The sequence below is a fragment of the Rana temporaria genome, chromosome 9, assembly GCF_905171775.1.
Source record: "Rana temporaria chromosome 9, aRanTem1.1, whole genome shotgun sequence".
Classification (NCBI taxonomy): domain Eukaryota; kingdom Metazoa; phylum Chordata; class Amphibia; order Anura; family Ranidae; genus Rana; species Rana temporaria.
In genome coordinates, this window is record NC_053497.1 from 128,693,369 (window position 1) to 128,708,626 (window position 15,258).

The 15,258-nt window shown below is 44.3% G+C and overlaps 1 protein-coding gene across 4 annotated transcripts in view; it reads right to left on the bottom strand.

The window, feature by feature from the left end:
- The window catches only part of MAMDC4 (MAM domain containing 4), a 117,115-nt gene that overhangs the window by 19,805 nt on the left and 82,052 nt on the right, over positions 1-15,258 (bottom strand). For all 4 annotated transcript variants that reach the window (XM_040324482.1, XM_040324481.1, XM_040324480.1 and 1 more), the window contains exons 21-25: positions 14,434-14,571; positions 12,955-13,088; positions 12,708-12,798; positions 12,475-12,624; positions 2,951-3,085 (exon numbers count right to left, since the gene is read on the bottom strand). In XM_040324482.1, the coding sequence (XP_040180416.1) occupies positions 2,951-3,085; positions 12,475-12,624; positions 12,708-12,798; positions 12,955-13,088; positions 14,434-14,571 (648 nt within the window). The remainder of the gene's footprint in view (positions 1-2,950; positions 3,086-12,474; positions 12,625-12,707; positions 12,799-12,954; positions 13,089-14,433; positions 14,572-15,258) is intronic.

A 15,258-nucleotide genomic window follows, 5' to 3' on the forward strand; every position in this document is an offset into this window, starting at 1 on the left:
GTGGGGCTACATGTGTGCCAAGTTTGGGGTCCAGGGGACCTACGGCCGGCCACTACCGTGTCCCCAAAGTCTGGGAGATCAGGCGCAAAAAGGTGACTCGAGTATAAGCAGAGGGGGGCATTTTCAGCACAAAAAAAATGTGCTGAAAAACTCGGCTTATACTCAAGTATATACGGTACTTTTTTTTTTTTGCCCACAATTATTATCTAGTGTTATGCACACCCTCTTTTGCTGAAGGGTATCGAAACCATTTATTTTTTGCAATTTTACAGCTTCCTACCGACTCATCTCTGCATGCTTATATATGTGGCACTGAGGTGCTCCCAGTTCTTTCCTCCACCTGTAAGGTGCATACTTCTCAAGTCTCTTCACAGCTAAAGGAATGCAGGCAATGTTCCTTTTCTAAAACTGAGGCTGCTCAGGTAGTGATCATGAAGACAGACCCTCCCACTTAGCAGATGGTTTGAGGGAAGACCTGGCTGGCCTGCAGGAACTAATGTTTGCCTTGTAACAGCCTTGAACCCATATATAGATCTCCTGAAGTGGGTTTGTCAACAAAACTAGAGCTACACTTCAAGAATTCAGTGGAGGAAAGTTTCTTAAAACTGGAGCAGCTTTCACTTGGGTTCAGGATTCTCTTTCCTTCTGCTCCTTACCATTCTGGGCAGCCATCCAAAAGACGGATAAGGCCTCAGCCAGGGAACACTTTCGCTTTCTTAAACTAAAACATTGGGTTGTTGCCCTACGCCGCACGTCCACCCACCCCTATTGAAAAACGTTTTTTGAGCATGCGTGCCAGCATGCCCCGGGGGCAGGCATCTTTGAATGGAAGCCCAACATCAGCATCCCTCTCTTACATGCCTCAATGGGAGCGGGACCTCCAAACCCTGGACTGGGGTAAGGCTTGATAAACAATTGCAAAATGCACCTTTAACCCCTTAAGGACTGCCCCACATACATATACAGCAGCAGGGCGGTCCTTTAGCGCAAAATCCTGTACGTGATTTTTTTTTCTTTAGGGTCTGGGGCGTGCACCCGCACCACTGACGGTCTGCCTATGTAAACAAGGCAGATTGCGGTTCTGTGATAGGCGAAGACCTAGATCAGGGATCTTCAAACTACAGCCCTCCAGCTGTTGCGGAACTACAAGTCCCATGAGGCATTGTAAAACTCTAACATTCACAGACCTGACTAGGCATGATGGGAATTGTAGTTCCTGAACAACTGTAGGGCCGTAGTTTTGAGGACCCCTGGCCTAGATCTTGTGTTTCTGAAACACGGATCTCTTTCTTCTGAAGCACCCCCAACAATTAGAAAGCACCCCCTAGGGATACATTTAACCCTTTTATTGCCCCCTGATGTTAATCCCTTTCCTGCCAGTGTCATTAGTACAATGACAGTGCATATTTTTTTAGCACTGATCACTGTGTCACTGGTCCCCAAAAAATTGTCAAAAGTGTCACTTGGTGTCCGATTTGTCTGCCGCAATCCCACTGTAAGTCGATGATCGCCACCATAACTAATACAAAAAATCAATGGAAATTCCCAAAAATATCCCATAGTTTGTAGACGCTATAACTTCTATGCAAACCAATCAATATACGCTCCTTGGAATTTTTTTTACCAAAAATATGTAGACCTAAATTGATGATTTTTTTTATAGCAAAATGTTAATTTTATTTAAACATTTTTTTTTCAAAATTGTATGTTTTTAAAAAACGCAGAGGTGATCAAATACCACCAAAATAAAGCTCTATTTCTGGGAAAAAGGACATATATTTTAATTGGGTACAGCTTTGCATTACCGGACAATTGTCGGTTTAAATTAATGCAGTGCCGTATTGCAAAAAATGGCCTAGTCATCAAAAGGGTAAAACTTCCGGGGCTGAAGAGGTTAATACAAATACACTTGAAGCCGAGTCTAAGGTTCTTTTCAGGTGATAGTGGGTCCCTGCCCAAGTCGCTCATGCTTACCCCGGGAGTAATAAAAAATACTTTCGTAACTGTGGACAAAGAGGAGATGTCCTACATACATGGTGGTCCTGCCCTAGACTTCTGGTCCATGGTTTTCAGCCTGCTTCAGACCCTCTTCCATTTAACAGTCTGCAGGGATGCAAATTTGGCCCCATTGCATTGCCGGATTCCCGGCTTATACGTGCCCCAGCTGAAGCTGAAGCTGGTTACTTACCTTTTTATTCCTGCCAAACAGACCATAGTTCAGAGCTGGAAGCCCATGTGTTGCTTTCCAAGGGGTGACATCGTGTATGACTGCCTTGATGCTCTATGAGCAGATATCAGGTCTGGAAACCATGGGTTTCCTATGAGTTTCCCTCACTCCAACCAGCTTGTTAAAAGCCTTCTCAGACTGCTTCCAATGGCATGTCCGAGTTTTTTTCTCTTCCCTTTCTCTTCCCTTTGTCTTTCCTTCTCTAGACCCTTCAATATTATTCCAATTGCATAAAGTTGTTTAACAAGTTGTTATAGTAATATTCTTTTTGGATCCCACTGCAATACCTGATCATTCTTTAGCCCTTGCACGGGCAATCTATATGCTTGCTTTTGATTTCTTACATTGTGTCATAAAACCAATAAATACATTGAAACAGAAAACTAGAACAGCTGTGCATGGCAACCAATCAGCCTCTATCTTTCATTTTCAAAGCTTTAAGGGTCCTTTCACACGGGGCGGATCCATGTGCGGGCTCAGCGGGGATCGCTCCGTCGATCCCCGCTGAGCAGGCAGATGACAGGTCTGTCTCTGCACACTGTGCAGGGACCGACCTGTCACAGCGTCGCTCTCTCCTATGGGGGAATCGGATGACAACGGACCGTAGTATATTTTTCTACTATGTGCAACTGGTATTTAAGTAGCATGTTAACAGCACACAACCACAAACCAATGGCAGGTATACTGACTGAAACAATGTCCTGGACACGTTGAATCACTTACGCATATGGTCCTGGGAGTCCGTACGATACCAGAAACTAAAGCAGGATCCGCTGGTAGCCGACATATGCTCACTGATCAGCCAGGCTGAGGTTCCCTCTGTGTGCATTGCACCAGTGTCCACAAAGGCATAGTGTCCTGCAGGGGACAATAAATGATAAACTACAGTATATCAGATGTATCAAATTCAAATTACACCATGCTCCAATGAATAGGATAATCCTATAAAATGCCACAGTACTTCTACTGACGGCCACCCTTAAAGTATAACTAAGCCCCTGTTCACACCGGTGCGACCTGTCATGCGATTTGACAGATCCAAGTCGCATGACAGGTCACACCCTATTGTTTGCAACAGAACAGTTCAAATCTGTGCCGCACCGATTTGTAAAAAAAAGGTTCCTGCGCAATTTTTTGTGATTTCAGGTACGACTTGCACACAGATGTCAGACAAGTCATACCTGAAGCTTTTAAATCGTACTACTTCAAGTGAAGTATCACGATTTCATAGTTGCATTAGGTGTTAAAGCGGAGGTCCACCCGAAATTGTTTTTTAAAAGCTAGCAACTACAAATACTGCAGCTGCTGACTTTTAAAAAGATGGACACTTACCTGTTCAGCGCGTCCGCGATGTCGGAAGCCGAGGCCGAGCAATCGCTCGTCTCTCAGCTGCCCCCGCCGCCATCCTCGGTGAGGGAATCGGGAAGTGAAGCGTTGCGGCTTCACTGTCCGGTTCCCTACTGTGCATGCGTGAGCAGCTTGGCGCGCCCCACTGGTCCCCGCTGTCTCCTGGGACCAGTGTGTTTCCCAGAAGACAGCGGGGGGTAATGCGAAGGGGCGTGACTCCCGCGGCAGTCTATTCCCAGAAGTGGGTGCAAATACCTGTATTATACAGGTATCTGCACCCCTCTCCCTCTGAAAGGTACCAAATGTAACACCGGAGGGGGGGAAGGTTCCGAAAAGATGAGGTTCACTTTTTGTGTGGATCTCCACTTTAACCAGGGCTAAAGGCAAAACTTTAAACATCTGTTTTTATTGGTGTCTGTGCCCTCGTTGGATAGATTCACCCTCCTATTGGTTCTGTTTACTGTTAACATACGAAGTGAAATAAAAATTCCAAATTTTGGGTTGCTCCCAAAAAAGGAATAGGGAAGAAATCTTTCTATAGAGACACTAGTACTGGTGACCCTGGTGTTTTGGCTATGGGGAATAAAGTAAAAAGAAATACACAACCGTTTTCCTCGGCAAAATCCATCAAAAAAAATGCTGGCAGAGCACTTTTGCAGAGAAAAACGGTTGTGTGTATGTTTTCGACAGGAGTCTCAATTTCCTCGTCGTGTTTCTCGTCTGGCTGGTTTACGACAAGAAACACGTTTGTGTGTATGCTTAAAAACCTGCGCATGCTCAGAATAAAGTATGAGAGGGGAGCGCACCTTCAGTAAAAGTAGCGTTCGTAATGGAGATAGCACATTCGTCATGCTGTAACAGACTGAAAAGCGTGAATCGTCTCTCACCAAACTTTTACTAACATGCGGTAACACGAGATTAGCAAAGGCAGCCCCAAGGGTGGCGCCAGTGGAATCGAACTTCCCCTTTATAGTGCCGTCTTACGTGTTGTACGTCACCGCATTTGAGAACAACGAGATTTTGTCTTGACAGTGTGTATGCAAGGAAAGCTTGACAAGATTCTCGTCAAGCCTGACAAGAAACTCGTCAAGGAAAACAACGTTTCTTTTACGACGAGATTCTCGGTCGTGTGTACGAGGCCTCAGGTTTTTAACTCTCCCTTGGGCTGCTTTCACACTGATCCGGTTTCTTCCGCTTTTGCCTTAAAAAGAAAACGTGACCAAGTAATCCTATGAAACTCTTTATAATGATCCATTGGGGGTTTGCTGTGTTTTGTAAAATCCTGCTTGCTGCATTTTTGGTGCGGTAAAACGCATGGAACTTTAAGTTCAACTTTAACTAATACTAGCATTTTGGGGATTACTATAATTGTAAATTATGTTTACATGGGGGGGAATTTTTACAGTGCATTGAAAAAGTATTTATACCCCTTGAAATTTTCTACATTTTGTCATGTTACAACCAAAAACGTAAATGTATTTTATTGGGATTTTATGTGATAGACCAACACAAAGTGGCATGGTTTTCAAAATTTTTTACAAATACATTTTAAAAACGTGTGGCATGCATTTGTATTCAGTCCCCTGAGTCAATACTTTGTAGAACCACCTTTTGCTGCAATTACAATGGCAAGTCTTTTTGGGGATGTCTCTACCAGCTTTGCGAATCTAGCGAATGAGATTGTTTGCCCATCTTCTTTGCAAATAGCTCAAGCTGTCAGATTGGATGGAAAGTGTCTGTGAACAGCAATTTTCAAGTCTTGCCACAGATTCTCAATTGGATTTCGGTTTGGACTTTGACTGGGCCATTCTAACACATGAATATGCTTTGATCTAAACCATTCCATTGTCGCTCTGGCTGTATTTTTAGGGTCATTGTCCTACTGGAAGGTGAACCTCCGCCCCAGTTTCAAGTCTTTTGCAGACTCTAACAGGTTTTCTTTTAAGATTGCCCTGTATTTGGCTCCATCCAACTTACCATCAACTCTGACCAGCTCCCCTGTCCCTGCTGAAGATAAGCACCCCCACAACATGATGCTGTCACCGCCATGTGTCACCATCTGTTCAGGGTGATGTGCAGTGTTTAAAGAGTTAGGAGATGAAGCAAATACTCTTGGGCCTCCCAGGACTGAAACCGCTCTAGTTTATGTAGCTTTGTGTAGCAAGGGTTACACCACAATGGAGTATGTACCATAAAGCCCATCACACCCATACTGTGTTTGATAAGAGCCCATAGTTTTGTAAGTAAAAGTATGGTGGGCATCGATTTAGGGTACTGGGGCAAATCGGCCTCAAGATGAGAAACAACGTGGAGACTTTGCCTGCTAGAGAATAGTAAACTACAGATAGGATCTCCCATATCTACCTTCCCCAGCCACCCAGGTGTTGAAGCTGTGAAGGCAGGAAATTGAATCTGATGTTGCCACTGCCAGGCCACCCTGGTCCTTTCTGTACTGCAACATAGATAATTTGATTCTAGCAATCTTCTTTTTCCAAATAAGACTTCTAAATAGTGTGGCAATGCGTGTGAACTATCTACAGGGAATCCATTGCGGGGGAGTTATGGAGTATGTACAGTAGCTGATATGCCCACACCATCTTTATACGGTTGGCTCTACCAGTGACTGAAATAGGCAGCTTGCACCAGGGATTGCATTTGACTTGTTTAGTAAGAATAGGGAGTACGTTGAGAGTTAAATACCTGGGGGATCTGGTCACTCCAGACACTTCCAACTACTTAAAGGAGGAGACAATCTGGAGAGGCTGGGTGCAGTTCAGTAAGGAGGCTAGCAGCTCATCCAGAGGTAGTAGAGCTGACTTACTCCAGTTTATGGAGGAACCAGAGAAGTTACCAAATTGTGTTATTAGGGACATTACGTTTTGCAGTGAGGTGGAGGTATCTACTAAATAAAGGAGAGTGTTGTCTGCATATAACGAGAATTTATGCTCTACGGGCTTCTTATAAATCCAGAGATCAATGGTGACACTCTCACTGTCTCAGTCAGAGGTTCCAGGGCTAATGTGAACAACAGGGGTGACAATGGGCACTCCTGTCTCATGCCACTGTGCAGACGGAAAGGGTCAGAGAGATCCCTATTAATGCGTAGCCTAGCGGTGGGATTCGTGTAGAGCAACTGTACCCATCTGATGAAAATATCCCCCAAGCCGAACCTCCCCAAGACCTCCCACATGTATGACCACTCAACGTTGTTGAAGGCTTTGACAGCGTTGAGTGATGGAACCTCCCTATTGCCAGGGTTATCCACCGGGATCTGCAGGTTGAAGAGTAAACGCCTAATGTTTAATGCTGTTGACCTAGAGCAGAGGTGTCAAACACAAGGCCCGTGGGCCGAATCCGGCCCTCCAGGCCATTTCATGTGGCCTTCGCACCTCTCTTGCAGCTGCAGGAGAGCTTCAGCCCTTCTCTGGTCCTCCTCCAGACCCTTCATTTCTGCATTCAAGCAATGCATCCAGCTTCTTCCCAGCAGCAGCATAAGGAAAGGGGGGTGCATTGTGATGTAAGGGAGAGTGGGGGACTCAACTTCTGGTGGTGCGGTGGCTCTTGACATCTAAGATATGGGGAGGGGAATGCGCTGGACATCTAATCTTACAGATACAAACGGCCCTTTTGAGGGCAATTATAATTCTCATGCGGCCCACGATAAAATTGAGTTTGACACCCCTGACCTAGAGGGAATAAAGCCTGACTGATCACGATTAACACGTTTTTGAATGACAAAGGCTAGACGAGTAGCCAATACTTGTTAACAATGAGATGGGCCTGTAGGAATCCAGAAGGTGGGGGTCTTCTGGATTCCTACTGGATTGCAGTATAGGAATTATGGTAGCCTTGGTCATAGACGGAGGCAGTTGACCTAGTTTGAGGACCTCCGTTAAAGTTCGCTTTAGTTTTGGTATCAGAGAGTCAGCATACTTTTTGTATACCTTCACCAGTAGCCTATCCTCCCCCCAGAGATTTTCCAGGAGGGGAAAGGGCCAGAGCCTCCAGTAATTTGTCAGTTGTGAGAGGGGCATTCAGCATATCACTATCAGACCAAGTAAGTTGTGGCAAAGTACACCCTGAGAGAAAGTCCCCGGACCTTAGCGTAGTATAAGTCTGCATAAAAGGGCAGAAATGTCGTCATCACCTCAGAGTGGGAATTCACCACCTGGCCTGAGACATCATGGACAGCAGCTATGAAGGAGGAGCCTCTACTGGACTTGGCCTGCATGTGCTCAGTATTTTCACCCGCCTCATAGAATTTTTGTTGCAAAAAAAATGTTTTTTGTTTTTTTTCCCTCGTTGAGGTCATCCGTTTGTTCACATTTTGTGCTTCCAGCCACCTCCTCTCAGTGTGATCTGTAGGGTTTGCGGTGAACCCCCGACTCCGCTCTCTAAGTTCCTGTAATACAGCTCCAAGACCTTGGTCTTTGTCTTTATGGAGGAAATTGATTTAATAAACTGACCTTGGAGAAAGGCCTTAAGGGTGTCCCAGCACATACCTGAAGACGCTGTATTTTTATTGATGGTAATAAAAATCAGTGAGAGCAGTAGTTACTGGGTCTTGGGTAGGAAACGAGATGAGCCAGAATGGATTTATCTTCCAGTTTTTCCTTTTGCAAGGGCCAGAAGTGGTTATCTAAGCCCAGTATGGAGAGTGATCGGAGACCGTTCTCAATTTTAATACTGGGCATCAGCAATAAGTGAAAGCATTTCCTCATTGAAGAGACCAAGGTCAATTCTGGAAAGGCCCCTGTGTGAAGCAGAATGGCAAAAATAAATCCTAGCTTGAATGTTTTTTAGGCAACATACATAATGAAGTCGGCAACTGTGAGCAACCGTAAATTTATCTAACTGGAAATTTAAGTAGTTGTTGAAGTCTCCCACTTTGAGGGCTGGAACATTAGGATGGTGAGCCAAAACGCCTGCTAAAATCTTAATGACTTCTGCGGAGAAGGGAGGAGGTATGTACACATTGGCTAAAATACAGTCCAGCCCTTCCACGTTGCCTCTTAGAAAAATATACCTTCCATTTTTATCAACTACTGAAAGTGTGCATGAAAAGGGAATCCCCATGGGGCATCAATATGCTCACCCCCCGAGAAAACGAGGAATAGGTAGAATGAAACTGTTGGCTAAACAAACAAGCTAATTGCAAAGATTGATCTGTATGCATATGTGTTTCTTACAGATATATTATGGAGGACCATAGGTGCTTAGTCACATGTGTCACAGCCAACCTTTACACCCTGTTACCCAAGCCTCTCACGTTCCAACTAAGCACCACATTAGATCTAGCCATGATATGTCAGTGAGAAATGGCCAGCAGACAAATAACTTTCAAAATAAAACATAATCTCCCATTATAGAACTTATATATTCACCATACCATTGTCCATATAGAAAACACTAGTTGAGCACAGAGAAGTTCAGTTGTTGACCCGGGATCAGCAGTAAACTGGGGAATTACCGCTCCAAAGCACGGGATGGGGCCTTGATCTGTGAACAAGAACATCAAATAGACCAACAGGGATTTTGTAAAAAAACTGAAGAAACCCTTTGTCCCTGAGGGACCATTGAGATGTCTGGGGTGTGGGGGACAGGGTCTCTGGGCTTACTGTCAGTGCGTCTCGTAAGCCTAGGTGTCACAACAGGCAACACTAGCTTGAAGATATTATCGCACATCTCTTAGGACATCCGCCTTGCCAAACATTGAATAACGGTGGACATCAGCAAGTCGTGGTGAAGTTTGAAGTAGATTTGCAGTAAGCCCGCAGCCATCAGACAGCTTGCCTACGGTTTGCCGATTCCTCCCGAATGGAGCATTCCTCTCTTTCCAGCCATTGCGACACCAATTGCGTTTTTTTGAAGAAATGGACCTGGTCTCTTGCCACCATGCGGAGACGAGAAGGGTACAGCATGGAGTATTGTACGTTGAGGGCTCTCAAGCATTTCTTTACTTCATTAAATTGTGCTCTCTGTTTCTGCACTTCCGCAGAGAAGTCAGGGAATAGTGAGATTTTGAAGTTAGCCATCTTCAAAGCGTCCCCCAAATTCCTGGCTTTTGAAAGGATCACGTCTCTATCTTTGTAGTTGAGTAGCTTAAATAGAAACGTGCGGGAGGAGGGGTTGCCCGGCGGTAGTGGTCTCAGGCGTACTCTGTGAGCTCTTTCAACACAGAACATGGGAGAAAAGGAGTCTTTCCCATAAATTTGAAGGAGCCACTGTTCAATAAAATGTACCGGGTTCTTCCCTTCTGTCTTTTCCAGAATTCCAGATGGCCCGAACATTATTCCTCTGCATCCTATTTTCCATGTCATCTATGCAGGCAGCCTGCTTTTCAACCACAAATGTATTGTAGTGCACATCTTGTTTTATGGGGGCCCAGTCATCCTTTAATGTACTTAATCTTCCCTCCAATGCAGTAGTGCAGTCCTGCAATTTTTGCGTGTCCTGCCTGACAAAGGACAGCTCCAATTTAGCCCCTTTTATTTCAGATGTTAGGGCCGCTATAGAGGTGTAGCAGGAGATAACTGCAGCCATAATGTCCCTCAGGGTAGATTCTGGGCCGTCCGGGTCAAAAGGAGGGACTGACTGCATGTTAGAGTCACTCACAGGGGTACTCGCACTATCCCATGGAAGAATCGGCGTATCGGGGTCCTCCAGCGGGACTGTGTCATCTGCCTCATTGCGGATGTCATTCAATTTAGCCTGCAGAGCTGGCAGCAGAGAGGAGTCTTTGGGCGCAGTCTTGGAGAAAAATTTCAGAGCAGTCTCCTTTATATGTCTCTTTGGCTGCACGAGGCTACCAGCCGCTATTATGGCCAGCTTGGTCAGGAATGGACCAGGATGCCGATCTGCATCTAGACATGGTGTGTGGCCAAACGAAAGGCAGCGCTGTATAGTTGGGGATGTCCACTGTCGATTACGGTAGCTGGATTCAGGGAGGAAGCAGGGGAAAGAACAGTCCACAGGATCAAAGAGATCCGGCTTGGCAGCGGATGTAGCTTCCAGCTACATCTGCTGCTAAGCCACGGTACGACGATGTGCAGTGTTCGTTTTCTGCCACACACAGCATTTGGTTTTAGGCTAAAGAGTTAAATTTTGGTCTCATCTGACCAGAGCACCTTCTTTCACATGTTTGCTTTGTCCCCCACATGGCTTCTCGCAAACTGCAGACGGGACTTCTTATGGCTTTCTTTCAGCGATGGCTTTCTTGCCACTCTACCATAGAAGCCAGATTTGTGGGGTGCATGACTAATAGTTGTCCTGTGGACAGATTCTTCCACCTGAGCTGTGGATCTCTGCAGCTCCTCCAGAGTTACCATGGACCTCTTGGCTGCTTCTCTGATTTAATCCTCTCCTTGCCCAGACCATGTCTTGTTAAGTTTATAGTTGTGCTGTACTCTTTCCATTTTCGTATGATGGATTGAACATCTTTAAAGTTCTCCACAAATTTAACCCTCCTGTCTGGTGTGTTCCTTGGCCTTCATGATGCTGTTTGTTCACTAAAGCCTCGTGCACACGATTGGATTTTCCGCAGACAAAACGTCCAGACTTTTGTCCAAAGAGCGTCGGCCATGAACTTGTCTTGCATACAAATGGCACAAAAATGTCGGCCAACAAACACTAACGTAGTGACGTACTATGTGAAATTTCAGCTCTTGAGCGCCACCCTTTAGGCACTTTCTGCTAATGTTGTGTTTGGTGAGCACGGATTACAAGCAAGCATGTTTGTGCTTTAGACTTTTGTCTGACGGACTTGTGTACACACGATCGGAAAATCTGACAGACCGCTGTCAGAGGAAAATTTATAAGCCTGCCATCCAACATTTGTCCGTGAAAAATCTGACAACAATTGTCCGATGGAGCGTACAAATGGTCAGTTTTTCTGCCAACAGGCTGTCATCCGACAATTCCTGTCAGAAAATCTGATCGTTTGTACGAGGCTTAAGGTTCTCTAACAAACCTGAGGGCTTCACAGAACAGTTGTATTTATACTGAGATTACACACAGGTGGACTCTATTTACTAATTAGGTGACTTCTGAAGGCAATTGGTTCCACTGGGTTTCAGTTAAGGGTATCAGAGTGAATACAAATTCACACCACACTTTTCAGATATTTGTAAAAAAAATTAACTATTTATAATTTTCCTTACACTTCACAATTATGTGCCACTTTGTGTCAGTCTATTGCATTAAAATCCCAATAAAATACATTTGTTTTTGGTTGCAACATGACAAAATGTAGAAAATTTCAAGGGATATGAATACTTTTTCAAAGCACTGTATGTTAACTTCTTACAATCCCACAGTACTTTAATGCCTAGAATTAACCTTACTATACAATGCAGTAGTCTAGGTGAGAGACAATAATTGGGATTAGGTGAAGGTGACCAGGACCTGGCTATAGGCACTAATCGGCTATGGCAAAGGCATAAAATATTCCACAATTAGGAAATGTTTCATACATCTTCCCCTTTATAGTTGGTCGATCAAGTCCTGCCCACTTTTCTCCAAGATGCTGTGGCAGATTCAGGACATCCTCTATCATAGTATTTTTGCAGGGTAAGTGAACAATCTGACAGTTCTGCTGACAAGACACTGGTCCATACAAATGCCCCAGAGTGACCCTAAAGAAAACCAGCGCCAAGAGAAATCTGGGGGATGCCATTTCTGTTGTCCTGAAAATGTTGCTGACCACGAACACTTACACAGGTTAAGAGTCGGTGAGAAGTCAAAACTGCTGATCTGTATACTTGCTTTGGGTTCATGAGTCAAATTAATTTAGCAATTAGACTAGCATTACAGCCAAGAAACTGGGAAACAAAGGTCACCCTATATTTCACACAGTACAGGTTTACTATAATTGGTCTGTAGAACATATAGGGTTTCCCTACCTTCTGGTGTGCCAGGACTGTGGTCTTTCTCTGGAGCCGAGATTGGTCTTTCTAGAGCTTTTCCATATGTCCAGTCCCAATCATAAGTGTCCATTAAAGGGATCCGAACGTTGGTCCAAGCACACGATCCCCATTCAAAGTCGCATGACACTGCAGGAGAAAGGGGGTAAATCCACTGACTCCATAGCTATAAAAGCAGTAGATTTTACTAAAACTGAGGGCTTGTTTAATACCTGCTTCATGACAACGGTGATGTCTTATGTGAATATCATCCACAGCAATATAAGAACGACCTCCACCAGCACCCACTGCTTCAAACAACAGCTGTATGGAGAAGAGAGAGTTAGTAGCAGCAGACCAAAGGATAATTGTTATAAATGCAAATCTTCTTAGTATGCCTGGATATTTGCAAATAACGTAGATGTATTAAAAGCATAGTTTATCAGCACTAATATAATCAATCCATGGTATAAGCCTTACCACCCAGGATCTCTCAGACTGGAGTGCCAGACTTTTGTGGTGCCAGCTTTCTTGACGTTTCCCACTGATACTCAGTAACTGTCTCTTAACTTTCTTCTTTCCATTATCCTCTTCAATATACACATTCAGTGTTCCTGTCAAAGACATAGCAGCATTTATTGCAGCATTTTAGAGCAAGCCTACTGATAAGAAAAAAGGGGGACAGACATTTTTAAAGCAGTAGTAAAGGCTAAATTATTTTATTTAAACGAGTCCCCAGCAGCCTTAACCCATAATGTACTAGTATGCACTGTATACTAGTACATTATGACAAATGTACCAACAAACGCAGCCCTCCAGCGCTGCACTCTCACCGCTCTACCTTGTCCCCGGCAGCTTCTTCGCCCGGTCTTTCTTCCGGGTTTGCATTCTTTGGCCGATTGATTGGCTGTGCCGGGCCATGTCACTCCCATGCATTTGCATACGAGTCACATTGAAGCAGTAGACAGAGCGGGCCATAAATGTGGTCCGAAAATCTACACACAGATCCTGTGCTCAAATTTATGAAATGATAATGCTTCCAGCTGACATGAATTAAGAGAAATCACAACAGTTATTTATTGCTCTATATATTGTAGCAACAGGCTTATGGGAACAATGCGGAATATAATGGTCTAGTCTGTGCTGCTTACAGAGTACACAGACCCCTGTCTAGGCTCTAGGACAGGGGTGCTCAACCTTTTGAAGAGTGAGGACCCACTTAAAGGATTTAATAACCGATCGTGGGCCACAATAAAATTAAATATTTAATTTTTTTTTTGAGAATTACGATTTTCCTCCTGCACCCGCTGAATTCTGGCAAGAGGAAGAGGAGGAGAAGCTGGCTTTTCAGCAGTTGCAGAAGGAAAATGAAGAGGATTGGTTCCTGTATATGCCGCAAATGGATCCTTACTGTCCTGAATGCACCTGCAGCTTTCTTGGGAGTTGGCTAATCTTTTCCATAGACTTCTTTTACATCTGGTGGGTGCGGTGCACTTTCTGAAAGCACACCAAAACTCCTGCATTACGTTTGAGGTTGAGGGCTCAAAGGGCCACAGGTTGAGCACCCCGCTCTAGGTTGTATTTTACTCAAGCCTTCAAAGCCAGGACAGAATAGAAAATTGCAGATTTGTATTTTGGCTTTGACTCTGACTTGAACCATCTGTAAATGATGAGATATACTGGGTCTTGGGTTCAATGAAGCCAAGAAACAGGGCCAAATGCAATTCACACTTCAGCCTGTATCAAAGGGCTTTGGACTTGTGTCAATGGCATCAGTTGCACTTCTGAGATCATTCAGAATTCATTGACAGGTGCACCTTGATCACCTTTTGATCAGCCTCAAGCGGGTTTTACATTTGCTTATGTGGAGATGCAAAACCTGCTAAAATCGAACAAAAGCCTGTTGACACAGGTCCTATGTGTAACCCATGAAAGTCAATGTGAGCAATCATCACTTACCTGGCTCTTCTCCTCCTAGCTGATACCAGAAGTTCAGACAGGCTTCATCCGGTTGGGCACTGTAGCTACTGGATTTCAAAACTGAAGTCTTTTTCTGGGGAAGGGAGGAAGAGCTGGTATCAATCACCATATAATGTCCTGAGGAAAGGAAAATAATAACAGTTACAAGAGTAAACCATAATGAAGAGGCACATTGGAGGAAAGGTACATTACTGTACTTTCTTGGTAACTAACAGTAAAGTATCTATTGCAGGGGCAAAGGAGGGGTTATCGGTGTCTAACTTGCGTAGTACCACATCCAATAAAAATCAGAAAGGAGAACAAGAACCCCTAACTGGACTTTTCAGGCACTTGTGGTAAGCAAATAATGTGTGAGAGAAGGTATGTATTCATATAACATTTATTAGAAAATAATAAATGTTATATGAATACATACCTTCTCTCACACATTATTTGCTTACCACAAGTGCCTGAAAAGTCCAGTTAGGGGTTCTTGTTCTCCTTTCTTCCTATTGCAGGGGTAGGCAACCTTTTGAGCAGAGTGTGCCGAAAAACATTGTCAAAGAAATTGAGAGTGCCAAAACAAAAAATTTCAACTTCACACTCTCAATCACGGAAAAGATTTGTTTATAACGTAAATGCTGTATCCTCCTCCTCCTCCTCCTTTCTCCCTTCCTTTCTTTCTTCCTTCCTCCTCGTAACACACAAGCTTCCGGTTGGTCTGCACTGAGAGGCAGGTCGGAGTACAGATCACTTCACCTTATGCTCTCACAAGCTTCAGCCATTTGATCCTGCCAGTGTTTGTTCATTATAGGCAGCAGGCTA